The sequence below is a fragment of the Cyprinodon tularosa genome, unplaced genomic scaffold (genome assembly GCF_016077235.1).
Source record: "Cyprinodon tularosa strain WSP-4 unplaced genomic scaffold, ASM1607723v1 ctg766, whole genome shotgun sequence".
Classification (NCBI taxonomy): domain Eukaryota; kingdom Metazoa; phylum Chordata; class Actinopteri; order Cyprinodontiformes; family Cyprinodontidae; genus Cyprinodon; species Cyprinodon tularosa.
In genome coordinates, this window is record NW_024039525.1 from 16,826 (window position 1) to 39,696 (window position 22,871).

General features: G+C 39.4%; 1 protein-coding gene across 1 annotated transcript in view; it reads right to left on the minus strand.

Annotated features, from left to right (window-relative positions):
- Window positions 1-1,119: 1,119 nt before the first annotated feature.
- mtnr1aa (melatonin receptor 1A a) overlaps window positions 1,120-22,871 on the minus strand; it is a 61,881-nt gene continuing 40,129 nt past the window's right edge. The window contains exon 2 of the mRNA XM_038270541.1: window positions 1,120-2,057. Within this exon, the coding sequence (XP_038126469.1) occupies window positions 1,189-2,057 (869 nt within the window). The 3' untranslated portion in view covers window positions 1,120-1,188. The remainder of the gene's footprint in view (window positions 2,058-22,871) is intronic.

The window sequence follows — 22,871 nt, forward strand, 5'->3', positions numbered from 1 at the left end:
ATCCATTAAATAATTTCAGTGGACATTTTTTTCAGAATACATTTGCACCTATTTATTTTGTCCTCTTTCACTCTACATAGGGAAGGAGGAAGCTCGGGTTTATCCAAGAGACACCGTCTTGTCAACCAAAAATATTTGACTTGAACTACACAGATGATGAGACAATACAACATTGACTGCTTATGAATAACATTGCTTTTCTCCAACCTGCTGTAAAGTAGTTTTTATTGTCCTCACTTTCTTTGTGTTGCATATTGATGCCCATCCAAAGCCAATACTGATCAACATTCCATTTATCTTTTGACCCAGCAGTTTGTTCTCTGTGCTTATGTGTAATTATGAAGCACCCAAAATATTACCTAAAGACAACCTAAAACTTTCATATCGTTAGCTATAGCAGAGTTAAAATAATAAAGTAAATTACACACACACACATATATATATATATATATATATATATATATGGGCTGAAACAATTAATTGTGATTAATCCATTATTAAAATAATAGTCAATAATCAAGTAGCAATCGATTAACTGTTAACTGGAGTATAGAGACTTTAAAACATTCATTTAACTTAGAGAGCAACATACTTATAGCAGTAATTGTATAAAAGTTGTAAAAAAAAAACTTCATAAACATGTTGGATTTAAGATATAAAAAATTTTTTCTTCTGTCAATATGTTCAATCCAGAACTCCACAAGAGGAAAAGTTTTAGTTTCACCTGGTTTAATTTCGTGAACAATATCCTTTAAGGAACCTTTGGCTATCCAATTATTAATCAAATAATTAAAAAAAATAATCAACAGTTTTATCGATTTGCAAAATTAGTTGTGGCCCTAATATATATGTATATGTCCATATGTATGTATATGTATGTATATATGTATATATTTATACAAACTAAATCGATAATAATATAGTGAACGTTACATTAATACCACCAATCCAAACAGAAAATGCAAAAAGTCATAATTTACTTTCTACAAGAACTCCAAGTGTTTTATAAAAACAATACATAAACCCAAGTTTTTACTGTGATTGTTTTGGAGGTCATTTAGCACCTTACAATGTGACAGTCTTGACAGCCCAGAGGAAAGAAGCCTGTTTGTGTTTATATTTGTCAGTTAGTCTAAAAAATAGGGCAAATTAAATCCAGCATAAAAGATCCAGTCTCTGAGTTTCGGTTCAGACAGATTCCACCTTAACCTGGTTGTTGTTGGTCATGAGAGGTGATGGTTTACTTTTGAGTCTCTCTCCTGCGTCATTGGAACTGTCTTGAAAGAAAATGCGGGCTGTACACACTGACACCACAATACGTTTGTACTCCCGCCGAAAATTCTGGTTCAACACACCATATACAATGGCATTAAGGCAGCTGTTGAAGTAAGCCATGAAGTAGCTGGCCACAAATAACCACTCCGGGATGAGGGGAACAACAACCTCTGGATTGATTGCTACAGCCAGGCCAATGAAGTTAAGTGGTGCCCAGCAAACAGCAAAGAGCACAAACACCACAAACATTGTGACAAAGTTTCTGACATCATTCGGTGTTAGTTTGGGTCGGATGTCTGGCTTGACCCGTCTCCGTACCTGTATAACCAATATCCAAATACGCAGGTAGCAGTAGGTGACAATCATAATGGGCAATATAAAGTGGAAAAATACCACTGCGATTGTGTACGCTGAGCTGGCTGACTGCTCGAAGGTGCAGGAATAAACTCGTGGATCATACTGGAGGGAACCCACAAACAGGTTTGGCACAATGGCAACCACAGTCAGCATCCATATCAAAATCACATAACAGACAGAGTTTTTGTCACTGTAAAGTTTGTCGTATTTGAGGCTGTGACAGATGTAACAGTATCTGTTGATAGCGATTCCGGTGATATTGAAGATGGAACCAATGACGCTGACACCCATGAGAAAGCCACTGATCTGGCAGTGGACATAACCAAGGTTCCATCCGTTGTGGAAAATGGAGGTGAGGACCAAAGGATATGGGTAGATGGCCACGACGAGGTCTGCTACAGCCAGGCTAACCACAAAGATGTTCCCTACAAATGAAATAAACAGCCAGAGAACAGAGAATATTAGTCAGATATAAAAAAATAAAACTTTATTTCTTCATTGTTAGTGAATCTTTTGTACAAGTTGTAGATATATACATTTTTCAGTCTTATTGCCAGACTACAAACTTTCTGGATGGAAATTGGAGATAACAGAGCTCATTCTAACAATGATTTGCTATTTATATATATATTTCCTGGTGCAATTACACCTCAGACCCACATGCAGATGTTGATTAAGAAAAACTATAATCTTTAAAAAGCTGGAAAACTATAATCTGGGCAATTGTAGTTTTATGGATGTTACATTCAGAAAGATAATTGGAAAATGAGCTCAGCACTGACAAGGCACTGATTTGAATCAAAAAATTATATATATTGGTTACAGTTATTGAGATAAAGATAAGCCTGCAATATAAAATTTGAATACTTGGATTTTGAGAAAAGAAATGCCCAGCATTGTGGATGTTACAGACATGGACAAGCATTCCAACCTTCAACACTTTTTAAGGGTTAGGCTGACATGTAATATAATTTTGTAGGGCAGGGTTTGAGGTATCTAAAAAGAACGATACACAAAAATGTGCCAATAGACAAACTTTGTCATTTTGTACACACAGGGTGTATACAAAACGAAATTTCGTTCAGTACAGCTCTCAAGACATTTCCATTTCTTAAAGTGTAGCAGTGATAAAATGTAAATATGGTGATCAAATGTAGACACAAGAATGAGATATGTTTTAGAATTTTTACAACATTCAGCCCTTTTTTTTTTCTTCCCTGTTTTATTGAACGTTCAGTAGTCTAACGGCAGTGGGGAAGAAGCTGTTGCAAAATCTGCTGGCCCTGCATTGGATGCTTCGAAACCTCTTCCAAGAGGCCAGCAGGGAGAACAGAAAAAACCCACTTCGATTAAAAGCTGAAGAGCCCAACAGTTTCAGTGTCCAACTCCCCTTTTAGGTGAGCAATGCCCTTACATTTCACTTTTTGCAACATCTATAGACAAGATAGCAGGTAAGCCTGATAGTCGATTAAAAGAGGATTCAGGGCTTATGAGTCTGATTCAACGTTATGAACAAGTAGCCCCTAATTTTCGATCTGTCACTCATACAGCTAGGTAACATAAGCTGGTGCTGTTGCGCATCAAATAAAGTAGAGAACAACATTCTACCTGTCAAGGAAGCTAAAATCAATGTACAAAAACAGACTAGTAATGTTACAACTAATTGGAATATTTAAATGCATTCTCTTTCGGAACGGCCATTGGAGTGTCAAAAACAACTAATTTGGCACTCAAAGTCACAAAAACTATTACAAAATATAACCTGTATCTGTTCAATAATTACAGCTACCAGCAAACAGATTATGTAAGGCAGATTTGCAAGCGAGTGATGGCTTAGAGTAACAGCTGTAAACATTATGTAATGTCTGTCAGGGTAACGTCCATAAAACTCTCAAAGCATTAATAAAAATAAGACCAGGACAAATAATTTTTGGATATATGTCAGCATGGCTTAAAGTTAGCTTTGCTTCGAAAGTTTGGGTGATGTGGATTTTCAAATGCATGTTCTATTGGACTTTACATGAGGTGTCCCAGAAATCATCTTCATAAAAGTATGTTCCATCCTCCCAAAGTAAAGATACTAACAATATTCCTGATATATAGATATATCTATATCTATATCTATATATATATATCTATATATATATATAGATATATCTATATCTATATATATATACAGTGGGGCAAAAAAGTATTTAGTCAGCCACCAATAGTGCAAGTTCTCCCACTCAAAAAGATGAGAGAGGCCGGTAATTTTCATCATAGATATACCTCAACTATGAGAGACAAAATGAGAAAAAAAATCCAGAAAATCACATTGTCTGATTTTTAAAGAATTTATTTGCAAAATATGGTGGAAAATAAGTAATTGGTCAGTTAAAAACAAGCAAGATTTCTGGCTCTCACAGACCTGTAACTTCTTCTGTAAGAGGCTCCTCTATCCTCCACTCGTTACCTTCATTAATGGCACCTGTTTGAACCCGTTATCAGTATAAAAGACACCTGTCCACAACCTCAAACAGTCACACTCTAAACTCCACCATGGCCAAAACTAGAGAGCTGTCAAAGGACACCCGAAACAAAATTATAGACCTGCACCAGGCTGGGAAGTCTGAATCTGCAATAGGTAAACAGCTTGGTGTGAAGAAATCAACTGTGGGATCAATTATTAGAAAATGGAAAACATACAAGACCACTGATAATCTTCCTCTATCTGGGGCTCCACGCAAGATCTCACCCTGTGGGGTCAAAATGATCACAAGAACGGTGAGTAAAAGTCCCAGAACCACACGGGGGGACCTAGTGAATGACCTGCAGAGAGCTGGGACCAAAGTAACAAAGGCTACCATCAGTAACACACTACGCCGCCAGGGACTCAAATCCTGCAGTGCCAGACGTGTCCCCCTGCTTAAGCCAGTACATGTCAAGGCCCGTCTCAAGTTTGCTAGAGAGCATTTGGATGATCCAGACAATGACTGGGAGACTATCATATGGTCAGATTAAACCAAAATAGAACTTTTTGGTAAAAAATCTACTCGTCGTGTTTGGAGGAGAGAGAATGCTGAGTTGCATCCAAAGAACACCATACCTACAGTGAAGCATGGGGGTGGAAACATCATGCTTTGGGGCTGTTTTTCTGCTAAGGGACCAGGAGGACTGATCCGTGTGAAGGAAAGAATGAATGGGACCATGTATCATCAAATTTTGAGTGAAAACCTCCTTCCATCAGCAAGGGCATTGAAGATGAAACGTGGCTGGATCTTTCAGCATGACAATGATCCCAAACACACCGCCCGGGTAACGAAGGAGTGGCTTCGTAAGAAGCATTTCAAGGTCCTGGAGTGGCCTAGCCAGTCTCCAGATCTCAACCCCATAGAAAATCTTTGGAGGGAGTTGAAAGTCCGTGTTGCCCAGCGACAGCCCCAGAACATCACTGCTCTAGAGGAGATCTGCATGGAGGAATGGGCCAAAATACCAGCAACAGTGTGTGAAAACCTTGTGAAGACTTACAGAAAACGTTTGATCTCTGTCAAACCCTTTGCCAACAAAGGGTATATAACAAAGTACTGAGATGAACTTTTGTTGTTGACCAAATACTTATTTTCTACCATATTTTGCAAATAAATTCTTTAAAAATCAGACAATGTGATTTTCTGGATTTTTTTTTCTCATTTTGTCTCTCATAGTTGAGGTATATCTATGATGAAAATTACCGGCCTCTCTCATCTTTTTAAGTGGGAGAACTTGCACTATTGGTGGCTGACTAAATACTTTTTTGCCCCACTGTATAAATATATATATATGTGTATATTAATAAAGCACCCCATCCTGCATGGCTTTAACCATGCTGAGGCCTTCCTCTTTGCATTTAGAATAGCATTCTATTGACCCAGTACGTGCAAACCTTTTTAAGGATGAAGATAATATTAAATCATGAATTAGTTAAATGAGTACAAGGAGATCATTTTAGTTGAGCCTAAAGCGCAGTAGACTCTTCTCTAGCTATGAACACACATATTCTTTCTTTAAATCTAAATATTGCATTTTAGACAGAAATCCTACAACACCATCCATGAACCTTGAGTTATTGTGTCAATAGACTCAATGGGCCTGATCTTCAGAAGGGTTGTACATCTTAAAATAAAGTGCAAACGTGTTTGTACACGCAAGGTTGATCAGCATAGAAGGTGAAATGCGCTTTTCCATTTTTCCTTTTCCAAACCCTAACAATTTTCAGTTTAGCTGACGAGTGTATGGAAAATGTTTCGGTCCGCTCATTAATATGCAGCCGTCATCGATATTCAGATACATTTCTACTGAATGGACTGCATATTCATTTGGGGGGGGCTATGAACCCATCTGAGCGTTGGCTAGATGTTTAGAACAGATCAATATGTGGATGTACCAAAATTGTCTACAACTGAATAAAAAGAAAAATGAGTTAGTAATCTTTGGACTAAAGGAGGAGAGATCCAGAGCTAGCTCACAGCTTCAGATAATACAACTATAAACCCCTGAATATGGCTGAAATCTTAGTGTCATTATGGACTCAGACCTGAACCTTTAGAGGCACATAAAGTCAGTTACTAAATCAGCCTTTTATCACCTGAAATATATTTCCAGGATTGAAGGATTTGAAAAAAAAAAATCTAGAAAAAAAAAATCATTCATACATTTATCTTTAGTAGGATTGATTACTGCAACAGTGTCTTCTAGGTTTGCCTAAAAAGTCCATCAGACACCTGCAGCTGATCTGAAACTCTGTCTTCTCACTAGAACTAACAAATTAGAGCACATCAGCCCGGTTCTGAAATCCTTTCCCTGATTCCATGTATCTCAGAGAATAGACTTTAAAATCCTTCTGTTAGTCTATAAATAACTGAATGGATCAGCACCTCAATACATAACAGATTTGTTGTCAGTGTATCAACCTCCCAGACCACTCTGTAGTTCTAGTTCCAGCTTACTCTGTACACACAGAACTAGAACCAAACATGGAGAAGCAGCATTTAGTTCCTACGCTTTACTATTTTGGAACAAACTCCCAGAAGACTGTAAAAGTGCTGAAAGCCTGAGTTCTTTTAAGTCAAAGTTAAAAAACTATTTGTTTTGAACTGCCTTTGACTGTAGAAGTTAAACTGCTAACTGAGTTATTATTAGTTTAAGGATGTGGTCAAACAGTTTTATTTGTGTTATTCATGTTTCTTTATTTGCTTTCATTGCGCTTTTATTTGTCTTGTAATTTAGTATCAAATTCATGTAAACCGCTTAGAGTTTTCCATGTACTGAATTATGCTATAATTAATTATAAAACTACAGATCAGCTGCAATAACTTTTTTGTTTTTTTTTGTTTTTCCAAAGTATATGTAAGCATATTCCACTGCCAGGGATCATCCTGGCATGTTCATTAAGTTTAGTGTTTTTATGTTTGTCATTCAGCCAACCTCTATTAAGAATAGGGGGCAGCTGCTGCTGTTCTGAGACCATAGATACTTTAGGTATGTATACATACACACTGTACACATATGTTTATGGTGTCACAGATCTATTTTTGAGAGGGAAATATCCTCCGGGGACAGGCAGGCTGAATCCTGCTCAACGCACATTTTCCATTGCAAGATTTTTGATGATAAATGATACATTTATTGGTTTTAGTCTGGTACTCAATTCTACAATGAGGTTTTCACTTAGCCCACGTTGTTACCCAGTGGTGTAGTTGCTGGAACTGTTGGACTGCTGTCCTGCAGCTAGGGGGTCAAATTCTGCATAGAGCTTTAGTGTTTATTTCTGTGTACTGTAGCTTCCTCCCACAGTCAAGAAGCAAGGCTCTTGTCTCCAAACTTTTCTTAGGAGTAAGATTGTGTGTGCATGGATGTTTGTCCTGTGCATAAAGAGAACTATTTCTCTACCGCTGACTATTGGTGGGTACAGGGTTGCATAAAAACTGCATGGATAAGTATGTTTAGATAACGAATGGATGCTTACACCTATTCTCTCTTAACTCTAGGACAGGCTTGCCCAAAGACCGTCATCGAGAGCCGCTATCCTACCATTTCCATTTGATTTCCATTGACAGCTAATTAACAGGCTTTGGCTGAACTGTAATCATCAAAATGAGCTGTGCTGAAGCGGAGAAACTTGTAAATCTTGCAGGACAGCGGCCCTCGAGGGCAGACTTTGGGTAAGCCTGCTCTAGGGCGTTTTAGAAAAACCTTAACTATATAAAAAAAAAATAATATGAATCTTAAAAAAAAAAAATAATTGCTTTGTATAAAATTGAATATTCCCATTTTCTTTGCAGGTAAATTCAGTGAAATAAAACTGTCCAAGCCTCAATAGATGCAGGAAACAATTCTTTAGGCAGAAAGAAGGGGCGTTTTCTGATAGCTATGATTTTGATTCTGAATAGTGTTGTAGTATTTCAGTTTATCCAATAAATAATTACGTACACCTTCAGTTCTGTGGTTTATAAATCAGATAATGGAGAAATTAATCAAGTTCTAAGGGTCTTTGAATATAATCTACATTGATTAAAAACTGAACAGATTTACCAATGAATTACATATTTCATTATATATTTAAGTCACATAAATATAATCCATAATTATAATGCAGAAAACTGAGTACACTTCTGTTACCTCCATCTGATTAAATGGGTATAAGAAAAAGCAAGGTAAGGCATGACCACCTCTACCCTGGAGAAAGGTGTGTTGAAGATTTGACAATGGCTTAAGAGAAGCAGCAGCTGCTGTTTTTTAAACAAATGTTTAAGGATCAACCAAAACTTAAAATCACCGGTGACAGCAGCATCATTTTAACAAGAATGAAGATCTCAGAAGTTTTATCCAAAGATCAGATGATCAGTTGAATTGCGAACAGCAAATAAGTTCCAACTCATCTTCTGTAGACCTCACTTTGTGAGTTAAGTTGCAAAGTAAGCTACAAGACAATTTAGACATGTTCAGAGTCTGATGTATGGAATATATTAACATCCAGACAGTATTGTACTTATTTGTGATATCTCAGCTTTAAGGATCAATTCACAACTGGTCACACCCCTACCATGGACTTCGTAGCACCCAATGTAAGTCCAGCAGATTCCAGAACAGCTTCTTCCCCACCGCCATTAGACTACTGAATGTTGTATAAAAAGTTTTTTTTAAAAAGCACTGAATGTTGAATCTGTAAATCACATACCAGTCTTATGTTTCCATTTTATCACTGCTGCACTTTAAAAATTGATATGTCTTGAGATCTGTACTAAATGAAACTGTGTGTGTAAAACTACAATAAAGTTTTTCTAGGTTTAAGTCAATTAGTTGTTGATTATAGTTACCACGACTAATTACGACTTATAAAAGTAATCAGGAAACACTGTTGTTAACAGATTTAAATTATTCCTTTATGGCATCATTTGTGGAAATGTTTTTTGTGAAATATTTTTTTCAGAACATTGGTAGTAACTAAGTAAACCTCACAACAAAAAATAATTACAAAAAATATATTAATTCTGAAGATTTCCCTAAAATTACTTTAAAACATGATTTTAGTTTATTTAGATACACATATTTTCCATTTTTGCTTTCTTTCATTAGGTATGATATTTTTGTACCCTTGACCAAGTCACATTTTTTATTATTAACCCCGATACTCATGACCCAGCTGGGACTACGTGAGGGACGTTTTACTAAATAATGATATGTATCAAAGTAAACCAAGCTGACTTCATTGAGTCATTGACTTTGCAAGATTCATTCCTCCTGAATGAGCATGCAATGCCTTTGCATGAGTCCTCTTAATATAATATTCACCCTGCCTTTAGCACTGTTTTCATTTCTGCAGACTAGGCAGGGAAGTACCTTGCTCCTTGGTAACTGAACCCTTAGCTTCACTCATCTGCTTGCAGCTAGACAAAAATTTAAGATGTGCTAACTGGCAAAACCTTCTGTTTGACAACAGGGGAATAAATATGCATGATCTTGGAGGTGGTAGAGGGCTTTTAAACTTTTTGTTTGCTGGCTGAATAAAAGAAATTTCTGCATTCAGAAAACACTGAGGCAACATGCGAACAGCCATGTTTAAGGTGCATCCTGTCCTTCCCATGTCTGTTTGTAATTGTGAAAGTGCTGATACAGAGGGTTTTGCACTGTGTTGACCTTCTCAAGGTTATATGCCATTGGGCACCTTGCTCGTCGGACTCTCACTCTCAGTATCTCTCTGTGACTGTGGCCAGTTCTGTGATTGACGCATCATTCCGAGTTCTCATTTGGCTTCAGGATAGATATGGCCCAGTGCTATGTCACTTTTACCATTCCTGCAATTCTGCACTTTTAACTGTTTACTTTTAGGGTTTGGGTAGAAGTAAATCTAATAAGAGCAATATTTTCCACTGTGGCTTGAAATGAATATCGACATGACCCAGAAAAATAAAGAGACATTCCTTTTTATAACATTACTTTTTATGAAAATGTATTTCTCTATGACGTATGCACACAGTTAAGAATCATTATTAAATTTCTTCAATTTAAAAAATAGAATCACATTAAAGTTACTTTCAAACCTTTGCAGTTATTTTTGGCATCAAATCATTAGACATTTACAGACCTCTCAGCTGGACATGCAAGTTGAATATGAGCCTGAAATGTTAAGTCTTCAGTGCTGGTTTTCATGGTAACTAAAGGCCAATCATGTCTATCAGGCCAATCTATTTTTGCATACACGTTTTTTACTACTTAAGTAACATATATATTTTTTTGTTTTTATGGCAGTAGTGGCTTGTTTTTCTGTTAGTAGGCTGACAGGAAGGGGGGTATGAGAGAAGGAGAGACATGCGGCAAAGGACCACAGGTAGGATTCAAACCCGGGTTGGCCGTATCGAGAACTAAGGCCTCTGTACATGGGTAGTGCGCACTGAGCACTGCGCCACCTGCACTCCCATAACATATTTTAATTATTATTGACTAATATGGTTTTAGATATAGAGGCTTCTTTTCTCAACATCCCAGAAACGTCAATGATGTCTGGTCGTTTCAACATCCAAGAAATAATAGTATAATCAAAGCTGGTTTTGTTTTTTTAAAGTGAAAATAAACATGTTTTTGTAGGTTGGTACATGCTGCTAAAATTTAATGTGAGAATAATTCTCTGTTGCACATGTGCGCACATCACTATTAGAACAATCTGAGCTGATCTGACAGCACATGCTGTTCTGACATGTTAAAGGGCTGGTTATACTCCCACAGCAGTGTTGCAGTGAGCTTGTCGCAGGTATGACGCAGATATTTTTGATTTATACCCAATTTTTAAAAAGGGTCCCAGCGTTATCGCGTACCTCGCTCTTCTAGCTAGTACATCTTCATGAGTTGTTTTCCACAAGGGTGACCATACAAACAAAACAAGCCAGCAAGGTACCGAACAGAAAATATGCATAGTGTAGGGCGGATGAAGATTTGACCAATCAAGATTTGACCTTGGGGCCTCGGATCCCTGGGGCCCGGGACTGGATCCGCTTCGGGGTGGGGCTGGGTGTTGTTCGGGGATTTTCGGGGTTGGTGCCGGTGCCTTTGCTACGATGCCGGTTCCTGGGCGGTGTTTCTTTCCTATGCCGGTTCTGTGGTATCGGTTCGGGGGGGGGGGGGGGGGGGGGGAGCTGCACGGCATGGTGGGGTGCGGGTCTTGGGTCCTGTTTTGGGTCCTGTTTTTCCGCTCGCACTTCTCCTCTTGCCTATTTATTTTAATTGTAATTATTAATTAATTAATTTATTTACCTATTTATTTATGTTTTTTTTTCTTTTTTTTTTTTTTTTCTTTGGGGGGTTTGGCATGTCTGTTTTCTCGGGAGGCGGGTGGGCCTGCTGGGTGGGGGTCCTGCTGGCGGCGCGCCGCTGGTGTGTGGGGGTCCGGGCGGCTCCGGCGGGGGTAGTGTTGGGGGGCCGGTCTGGGCGGGCTGGCTGCGCTGGCTGGGTATTCGGGTGGGTTTTCCCTCCTGGAGGCATGGCGGGGCTGCTCTGTTCCCACTGATCGCGGCGGGTGGGGCTGCGGGGCGGGTGGGGGCCTGGAGTGGCTATGGCCGGCACGTGGTGGGGGGCCGGGGCGGCGGAGCTGCTCTGGCCGCGTGTCAGGGCCTGGTGCGGGCGGCGGGGGGGGCGGCGGACGTGGCTGGGCTGCTTTGGCTTCGTCCGGTGGGGGAGCGGCGCGGTTCGCTCCGCTCTGGCTTTGTGCTGCCCCTCGGGCTGCTGGAGGGGGTGGTTGCGCCGGCTGCGGTCTGCTCTTCTTGCGGTTTTGCGCCGGGCGGCTTTTCTGCTCTCGGGCTGATTCTGTGCGCGGTGTGTTTCGTTGCGCGCTGTTGGCATAGGTCTTGGTGGGGTGGGGCTGCGCTTTTGGTTGGGGGGGTGTTTTGGGGGGGGTCCCGCGGCGCTCGCGGCCGGTTCGCGGCGGATGCGCATGGGCCCCGGCCGGGGGCGGGGCCGCCTGAGTGTTTTCCTGGGTGGTGCGGTCGCGGTGGGTGTTGCGGCCGGTCGCCGGGGCTTGGTGCTGGGGGGCGGGGCGTGTTTCGGCGCTCTGTGGGGCTGGGGCGTTTCGGTCGGCGCCGTGGGGGGGCTGGTGTTCGGTGCCCGGCCCTACTTCGGGGTGGCCGGCTGCCGGCGGGGCCCGCGGACTCGTCCCCGCGGCTCCCCGGGGCGCCGGCATGGCGGTGGCTGGGGGGCTTCTTCGTGGCTGTCTCTCCTCCTGCCTTGGTGGGGTCTGGTTTCCGGGGCTGGCCCCGCCTTGGTGCCTTCGCTTCTGGGGTCCCCTTGGGCGCCTGGGGCTTTGGGTCTCCCGGCGCTGGACTCAGTGCTCTGGGGGGTGTGCCTCTCCGGCTCTCCACAACCACTATTGAGCATTTTTTCTATGGATAAAACTTTACATGCACAAGTTCACCCTCACAAACAACTACAGGTGCTAGGCTTCAGGTACTTAGAGATTCACTTCCAAACAGAAACCCCACATTCATATCTTCAGGTAACACAGAGTACATGTCAGACTTAATAATATTACTTTAGCGATAGTTTCAAGGTGTTTGCTTTATTGTATATCTCGTACCATGTTTTTTGGTTGTGCTGTTCTTTTTTCTTTTTTTTTTTTTTTTTCTCCATCTCATTACAGGTGTTGAAGCAGACTGAAAATGTTTTGTCATTGTCTCCTTCCTATCTCCTCTTTCTTTCATCTTTTGTCCTGTTTTTTCTTTTTTTTTTTCCTTCTTCTTCTTCTTCTGTTTTTCTGCTCTACTTACATTGCAGTGTCCATATGAACTGTAAAACTCCCTGCATAATTATAATAAAGCAATTTATATACATGAAACAAGTGGAGCAGTATGGCAATTGCGATACCGCTACACTTGTGAAAGTAAAATCTGTTGGGCTCCTTTTGGCATCAAGACAATTATTCTTATTGCCACCTTGCCAGACAGGACACTGTAAAAAAAAAAAGATTTGACCAATCAGAGGCCTCCTGTCTGCAGCCTCCTACAATTTTGGAGAGGTGCACCAAAGTGTCTGCGGAACGGACAGGGGCTTATATCTGCGTTAACTCCAACACACACACAGAGTATAGAGGACCAATCCTGCCATAATTAAAAATAAATACATAAATAAATAAATGTTCCAAAAATAAATAAGCATACAATTAACTGCCAATTGGTCCTGCCAGAGGACCTGGTTTCTGAGTATAAATCAGTCTTTACCCTGTGTCCTGGCCTTCGGTTGGCCCACCTAAGCAGGGGTAAATATACCAGTATACATATATATATATATATATATATATATATATATATATATATATATATATATATATATATATATATATATATATATATATATATATATATATATATCACACACGTGTTACTTAAGTAGAAGTATAGATACTGCAGTTTAAAAACATTCTGGAAAAAGTTGAAGTATCAAATTGACCTCTTTGTATATATATATATAAATACAGAAAGCTGTCTAAAATACCTGTTGGTCATTTCATTTAGGAAAGATAATCAAATCCTTGACAGAAACTACTTTGCACCATCAGAGCGGTTACAAGCTGTGACCACCGGCATAGAGACTTTCTGCAGGTGAGCAAAATGGAAGCTAAGCTGTTCCTGCGGCTTGAGGCGCGTTCCTCAGTTGAGAGCCATCATATGTTAAAGTGTTGAAGCTGACCCAGGACAGAGGGGGAAATTGTGGTTCTGTATTTCCCTGCCTCTACCTGCAGCTAAGCAAGCCACATGTATCGCAGCTTGATAAGCTAAGACGCTGTGTCAGCAGCATAACCATTTTTAAGGAACATCAGGAGGAATTATTTCACCAATAGTGGATATTCGGAAGAAAGTAATAATAGGAATTTAACTTAAAAAACAGTGTTTGTTTTTTTTTCCAAACAATAAAAAAAAAGAAAAAGTTCTTGGTCATACCCAGAACAACTGCCCCCAATCATACCCACGGTGTAATTTTAATTTTGCAGTTCTGTGTTTAACCCAAGGTTATTCCCAGATTCCTCTGCTTCTGTGCAATTATCTTATTAGGCTTAGAAAGTTCCCCTTTGGGTAGAAAATTCCTTTGAGATGGTCTCAGAACTGGCACACAACGTCCTTCGTCCAGCTTAATTCTTTGCAGTGGGCTCTTCTAAATCCCTTTTAAGAAAAAAAAAAAGTTTTGCTTGTGCTTTTTTTTTTTTTATGATGTTTAAATAAGCTCAGTCTTATTTAGTCAAAAATATTAGAACCCCCTGTAGGTACAAGCCCATGACTTGCAACTGCTGAACACCTTACATCCAGTTATGTTTACCACCAATCTGCCCAACCTTTCTAAAACCCTTGAAACCTTCGAGGAATGGCAATCTTAAAAGTCTAGACCTTTTATTTTTATAGCATTTAGAACAATTTTGAGGATCATGTGTTGTGAAAATACCTGTCCACCACATTTACTTTGCAGTGTTTGTGGAGCAGAGATGACAAAACACCACGGGTGGTGTCACACTGGATGTCAGCCAGGCCCTCACAGCTGGTGGCGTGACACAGCCTGACAGGTCCAGTCACTTCTTTTTGATAAAACCCCCCAGACAACTTGTCCAATGTCATGTTGTCAATCTGATTACATGCTGTTTATATGTATGTCTTGCTCTAGTGTCAGTATTTGATATGAAAATTAACTTATTTATCAAAGCAAGTATGAAAATATATTTATGCAACTATAATCTAGTGTTAAACATCAGGATCAGTCATTGCAAATCATGATATGACAGATTATAAAGCTATGTCACACTAATCTTTATGAATATTAAGTCATTTAGTGAAGGATACTGTACTTTTTTCAGAGGAGCAGTAGGGTGAGTGGACCATGTGGTTGCTCCTCTTGTAGCTGCTGGTGTTGCTAAGATTTACAGTGCTCCAGCTGCTCCTCAGTGAGTTACTTTCTACACCATCAAATCTGTAGCACTTTAATGCAAAGTAGCTGATTGTGCCAGCTTTCTGCCATCTGTTAATCAGAACAGAAGATAGAAAAGTAGGCCAGCAGAAAACCCCATCTGGAAGTGTTTTGCTAGGTTATATTCAAAACAAGTTGTCTCTGGCAAAAACTGTACATGTTGATCATCCCAGACTTGTTATATCATTATTCACAAGGTCAAACTTCCATATGAATTATTCAAGAGTACTTCCAATAATAATACTTCAGCTATACATTACAGAGAAAATCTGAAGCTTTGTGTGGTCAAAGTGGATAAAGCCATACACCTTCTTTAGTAAAATAAAAAGCATATAAAAAAAGCCTCCAATATTTAGGACAGATCAATTAATTTTTAGAATCATCGTCAATTTTTATGAAAGACACCTTGCCCACCATGTACTCCTTGGATATTCAATCTTTGTGGATATAGAGATTTCTTAAAAAGGAAGCTTGTGCAAAAATTAAATCTGAAAGACTCGCCCGGACCACCCAGAGGTTAATGGGGTTAATAAGAAAACCTGTTTAATTTCAACTTCATTTGGTATGGCAGAAAACAAATGCTTTTCTAACTTTTTTCACCAATCAGAAAAATGGAGCCTAAGCGGAAGTTCAACTGAAGAAATTGATTGCTCTCTATATCCACCTACGACACAGCCAATCAGCTTCGAACCACACCTCCCCGAAAGCCAATCGGCATCCAAAGTTAATCTTAAAAGGCCTCCACAACTTGTCTGCTCCTATTACGCAGGTGGTGGATGCGCTGTGTGACTTTATTCAGATGACCCCGTTTTAACCCACCTCCAGCCCCTCCTCTGCCATCGTAGCTAAACTTCCTCAGAGTTTCATTACTCCCAGACTCTGATTTCAACCAGCCTGGCAGAAGAGTTTTTCCTCTCCACTGTCGCATCATGCTTGCTCATCATGGACAGGTTCTCTCAACCTGTGTTATCAAAACTGGACTTCGATCTTTCAGGTCCCTGAGTGAAGCTCTAGCATGAGCTCACGCAGTCCACTGGATCTCGCTATAAAGCTCAGCATACCGTCTCACTAACCAGCAGTCTACAGACTGACCAACTTCATCTATCTCCAGTCCACCACCAGTTTCAGGCATGGGGGGGAAACAGCCCTATTCTTTGCTCCTGATTTTTCAGATTGAAATGCCTTTTAACAATGAGCCATATATAGTTCAAGGCTAAACATCAGCAATAGTAATTCCAAAGAATTGAGAGGACACATTACTGATTGCCTCAAAAGTTTAAACAACAAACAGAAGTGCACCAAAAATGTTAATTTCCTATAAAGTGATATTTTAAGAGACAGTACAAGTTTTAGCTGCTATGCAGTAGTATGCACAAAATATGTTGCTCTGCATACATAGTTATTGAACAGCACAAAAGAATTACTGTTTGCTGATGGTCACATGCATTCTTTGCTGAATTTGCCAGCAGGTTAGAGGTCAACGAAATAGTGCTTTGAGGCTTAAACAACCTCACCACACCTTCTGATAAGGGGAATATTAGGGCTTATTGGACATGACATCCATGGTCAGGATCACTCAAAATTAAGGCTTCTTAAGAAGAAGAACAATAAAAAAATGAGAAATAGGGAAAATGTATCCTCCCTGTAGTCAAATATACAAGTCACATTTTAAAGCTGACTCTTTAGTGCAGGAGAAGGTGTTCTATACTCATCAAACTTCATGGCTCATCTTAACAGAAATATACACCATAACATATTAACCATATTTTCAAAACAGGGTAGGAAAAAAAAGGATTAAACAAGAGAAACAAGTGCCTCCTAAATCTGATGAAACAGCAGTACAAGAGATTGGAGATGTGTTCATAAGGGCACTATATTTTCTGTGATGCGGAAAACGCAGACGCAATCAGGGAATTCAGCATATAAAATGGAACGTTTTACAAAACAAAGGCCGTTTGTCAATTCACTAGAACGCCAGTACGGACTCGTGTTCTCCCCAAGTATATTCTTGAGAAGTACACAGGAAAGTCTGGACTTGGAGTGAATGGGAGCATGCAGCATAAATCTGGGTCAATTGGAACAGAGGCGTACTTGTGACGTCACTACACGCTCAGCTCATCTAGAGCTACATTTTACCTCCTGTTATTAATAGTCTCTAGACAATAATAAGTTATTACTTTTTTCATTTGGTTGGGGAATAATAATTCAGACAGTCAGATGAACACAAATCAAATGAACATTTTGCTAAATAAAAAAAATAAAAAAATTATGCCATCAGAGTCAGCGGTCCTTCACACACGGCTATGCAGAGAGGAGGCTGCTGCAGATGGGCTGCAGTTAGCCCTGGCTTCCTTTAGCCTCGGGGATACGCTGGTTGCAGAGGTCCTCTCAACTTCAGAAATCGTTTTTTTAATTACGCATTAAATCGGTAATTGGACCGTATAGTGACGCTTTAAAGCAGGCATCCCCAAAGTCGGTCCTCGAGGGCCGCTGTCCTGCAGGTGTTAGAGGTTTCTCTGCTTTAGCACAGCTGATTCTGATGCTTGCAGTTCAGCAAATGCCTGGTATTCACCTATCAATGTAAATCAGCTGTGCTGGAGCAGAGGAACCTCTAAAACCTGCAGGACAGAGGCCCTCAAGGACCGACTTTGGGGATGCCTGCTTTAAAGTATAATATTCTCGCCTCAAATTATCTTAAAACGTACTATTATTGAACAACAGCAACAGAAAAGAGAACTTTGAACTTTTAAATGGAGCGCTTCATTGAAAGCTGCTGCCGCAGTGCATGCTGGGACAGCTGTCAAGCTCAAGAACGGACAAGTCTGCTTTGATGCATACTCGATAAAGAGGGCTGGGCAAGAACAACATCCAGGAATTTGGTGTGTTCCCAGTCTAGAGTTCTCGGCATTTGAAACAGTGCTCGGGCTGAGGCTGATGACGTGTCACGAGCACACCAGCACACTCAAGAACGCATATTGAGAAACGGCCACAGAATCTTGTGTAATTCCGCCTTTTGGGAAAGAAGTAGAATGTATCTAAGGTCTTTGTCTACTGCCTGCTCCCGTAAATCGTTATGCTGGGAGAGCACTTGTTTCAACACGACAAAAAAAAAATGTCAGTCATGTCGAAGAATCACGCTAAAACACCAAAACTAAAAATTTTTTAGATTTAGCGCAGTTTAGTGCATAACAATATCCCTGTGATTTTTGATGAATCTGAAAGAGCAACTTTTTTGCAAGTTTTGTCAGCACACAGTCGATTGGAAGCGTAAGAACACGTGACAACAACTTAAGGTCAAGGAGAAACAGAAAGAAGACGCAAGCTAGCGTGAACCACACGCGCCTGCAAAATCTTGACCATTCAACAATGTCAGTGGAAGCAAGTTTATTAAAATTTTGTTGCCATTGGTGCGGAATCAGACTTTCCTTTTGAAAAATGAGAAAGCTTTGTCTATTTTTGATAAAGCACTTTGGGGGGGGCGCTGCCAGAACACATAAGCAACCTGTGTCAAACCTACCTACCCTCAGTTGTTCGATCAGCATATGGAGGCTTTCCAGAAGAAATTGCAATGAAAAAATATACATGTGTTGGTCATCGAAACAACTGATGATCTTTACTGCAGCATTCTGAACATTGTTGTTGGTAAGTCATTTTAGTACACCACAATAAAATAAGTAATTCAAAATATTGTTTTTAAATATGCTGGTGAAGATTGCTTTTGAATGTAAAAGTCTGCATGTCTTAAACTATTTCAATATATTTGTAAGCCATGCAATTTTTTTCGAGGTATTTTGAGACAGCATGTTCAACTCTGAAGCACTTATGTGAGATTTGGCCTTGCACATAAAGAATGTTTTTTTGGTACTTTGCAAATGTAATGTTCTGCTGAACCAAAGCAATGTCTTTTATTTGGGACAATGAAAGTCATAGAATTTTGTGGCCAATAATTTGTTAATTTTCAATCAGTTTGTATTTTTATACTTTTAAGGGTAATGAACACAGTTGAAATGAAAACGTGAAATTGAGAAAAATAATTGTTTAAAAGTCTAATTCGGACTGATAAAAACATAAGTTGGAATTTGGGAGAAAAAAATAATAGCTACAGATTTCACAGGGCCCTACATAATGCATGTGTTCAATATTTTTTTTTTGTGGTAACAATATAGCAATGAAGTCCACAGGTAATTTAATGTTAGGTTTAGGGCTGCAACTAACGATTATTTTAAAAATCGATGAATCGGCCGATTATTTTTTCGATTAATCGATGAATCGGACAAAAAATATTTTTTATATTAACCTCTTTATTCCAAAATAAACATTTTAGACAGAACAAACAAGCACACAAGTACAGGTTGCTCATTAACTGTACTGGTGCAATATGAAAAATAAATGTTTGTGTTAAAACTACGCAAACTTACATGAGAAATGTAGCTGTACATCCACAAAATATAGGGTACTTTGTTTCATAAAGCGCAAAAAAGACAGGCATTTTTGTTTTTAAAAGCCCCTAAGGGGTTCAAACAATAGGCCCCCCCCATTTCAACAAATGAGTTTTTTTAGACTAGAAGAGTTCTGCCTTTTAAGACAGGAAAGTATAGCAGTTAAAGTTGCTACTTGAGAAAATACTGAACCATAGAGATAAAAATAGCCCTGTGATTAAAATTATATTGTATTTGGAATAAAAATGAGAGAACTAGGGGTGCTAAAAAACACATCCTCCAAAGACAGATATTTACATGGGAATGTGGCATATAATTCATTGACATATTACTGATCTTGCTGAATTTTATTCTGCTTTACTTCCATAAATTGCAGGATCTTCTTTACTTTATCTTTGCCAGAAGATTTAAACTTTAAAAGCCTTGCCCTCATAATTTGCAAGTTAATTTATTTATAAAGTAAATTTAAACGCTGCTTAAGCTAATTCAAATGAAATTAAAAGTAAAATAAATAGCCAACCTTATCACTGTCTGTAACCTACTAACACGGTAAGGAAAGCATCAGATGAGCTACCTGAGAAACTAACGTAACGTTTCCCCACTTTAAAACCAAACAAACATGGTGGTTCCGTGCCATGTTAATTTCTTTTGAAAAAAGTTGCATGTTATCACTTTTTTCGCTTTACAAAGCGCAGGCTATTTTAATTATTGTGATCAATTTGCGCCGTCAATCCCGGTGCATGCGCGCTTCATTTGCAGTCTAAACGCTGAGGCTCTGACTGCAGCGCTGAGAGGGACTCCTGCGGGAAAACGCGGTTGGGGTGGGGGAGGCGCCCCACGGCAGAGTAGGAACAATACATGCTTTCACGTAAGAGTCTCTAAAAGCCGCCAGTGACACCGAAAAAAGTTGCCAGATTTGTCGTTAGTCGCTTTTTTGAAAAATAGTCGCTGGAGGGGTCTGAAAAGTCGCTGAGTTGGCAACACTGCACCTGCGGCGCTGACTCGCTCTGCCATATTTTTTTTTCTTCCTCTTTCAGTCAAGAGGCAGTGATGACGGCGCGGCGGATGACGCAATAATCGCGCGACACAACTAATCGATGATGAAATTCGTTGCCAACGCTTTTAAAAGTCGATTTTTATCGATTTTATCGATTCGTTGTTGCAGCCCTAGTTAGGTTTACAGTTAACCCTAAAAAGTGTAAAATGTTGCAACAACAAGCTCACTGTAAGAACTGGTTTCACTTAATCTGCAGTGACCCATCTTGTAAAATAGAGTTTAATTTATTTTACATGGTTTTGCTTGGGGGAATTCCCTCCTAATTAAATAGACAATATTCTATGAACTTGGGAATTTAGGTGTTATAGGAGCCTTGTTAACAAACTTCCATTCTTGTTCAGAGGGCTTGAATGTTACCCTAATATTCTTTGAAATAGCCCCCAAATAAACTTCTGGATGGTAAATGGCTTGTACTTATGTGGCGTTTTTTTTTAAGTCAGGAGACTTGACCAAAGCGCTTCACACTACATTCAGTCATTCACACATTCACTGAAGGTAGAAAGCTACACTGTACCACAGCTGCCCTGGGGTTCACCGACAGAAGTAAGGCTGCCGTGTACATATGGGGGCAGAACAAAGAATGGGCTAATCAGCTGATAGGGAGCAGTTGTGGATCGAAGTAACTAGAAGGGAGCTGAAGGAAAGAAGACTGACACAAGGGGGGCAGAGAAAAAAAAACACTGCCTAAATATAACACACATTGGAAAAGAAAGCATTAAGAGAATAAACAGAATGACATAAATCAAAGTGTAACTGAGAATTAAAAAAGAAACTTAAATAGAAGTCCACAAAGGGCACAATCATGACAGAAGTGGATTGTGTCAAAAAACTTAAGCAAAACAACATAAATATCACTTAACTTTAGTACAAACAACTAAGCAACTTGGGTTTATCACTTTTTAGGTCATTTTTGTTTTTAACAAGACATACTCAAAAAAACTTAACAGTGGTACTTTAGCACAGCTCTCAATCCATTGTGACTCTTAAAAGACAATCTGATCTAAGTGGTGGCAAAGTTGATCTTGTGGTTTACTTTAAGCAGAAGTTTCTCAAAGTCGTTAAAGGCTGCAGAAGCAGAGATGTGTTGAGCTTCACAGCCAACCTTTTAACTACAAGAAATTACTCCTGTATTTCTATATTGTGGTTGGTAAAAAACTGTGTGATGCTTTATACCACCAACCAGTAAGGAGTGTGGACCAGGGCAGAGGGCAGTTCTTCTGTTTTTCTGCTGATTCCACATAAAAAAATTCTTTCAAGATAAATTCTAGCCAGGTGTGTAGCGAATAACAGTGTCTCTGATTTTTAGGTAAAGAGTAAAATTTTTATGTAAAATAAAAGTCTCGACTTATACTTGGGGAAGGGGTACTAACTGGAATGCAGATCCTTAAAAAAAATCTTAAGGCAATGTAACAAAGTAAGTGCACTTAGTTACTATACGCCAGGGGTAACCCATTAAGAATCTGTGGTGTCCGAATAAAGAAAATCATCAACCAGTAAGGGTCCACAGACATTTCTAATTATAACCTCTTACTTTAAACTGAATTTAATATAAATAAAACAATAAAATGTGATGTTTATCCATCCATGTTATACATTGCATTTTTAAATAGAAAATATAAAAAATAGAATGCTTTTCCATTTTAAAATCTAATTTGTTTTTTTGAAGTAGTGAAAAAGTCTTCCAGTTTGGTATATAGACAATTACCTGACTTTTTTTTATAAAACACCTGAACTGACCGTTTTTTTCTTTCTTTTTTTCTGGCTTAATGAGAGCAGTGGGCTTTAGGCTGACATGCAAGGCTTTAAACCTGGATTTGATTGGTGACAAAGCTATTCTCAAGGACATATTAAGGTGCTCATTTTGAGCCTGGATCCATATTTATTTTTGATTATGTTCATGGTGGAGAATCCGGCTTCACAGCAGTAGGTGGAGCCAAACATACTCTAAACGTGCAGGGTCATCTTTAAGGACGCCATTTTACTTTTGTTTCACCAGTTCACAGCAGTTCTTCCAGCAGTCCACACTTTCTATTTTTCTCATAATCTTCTCCTTCTTTCCCAACAGCTTGCCACAGGTTTGCCTGCTGTGTCTAAAAGTAGCTAGCAGCAGGAACCTAGACTGACACAGCTCATTGAGTAATTTGTATCACATGTAGCCTGGTCCCAGACGCTCCGGAAGGCTTTACCATATTAACAGGGAAAGCGACGCAAGTGAAGTTGGACACTGCCGTTGGACAACATAATCTATAAATGTTTAAAGTGAGGTTGGGTCCAGATTAGCCAGCAGG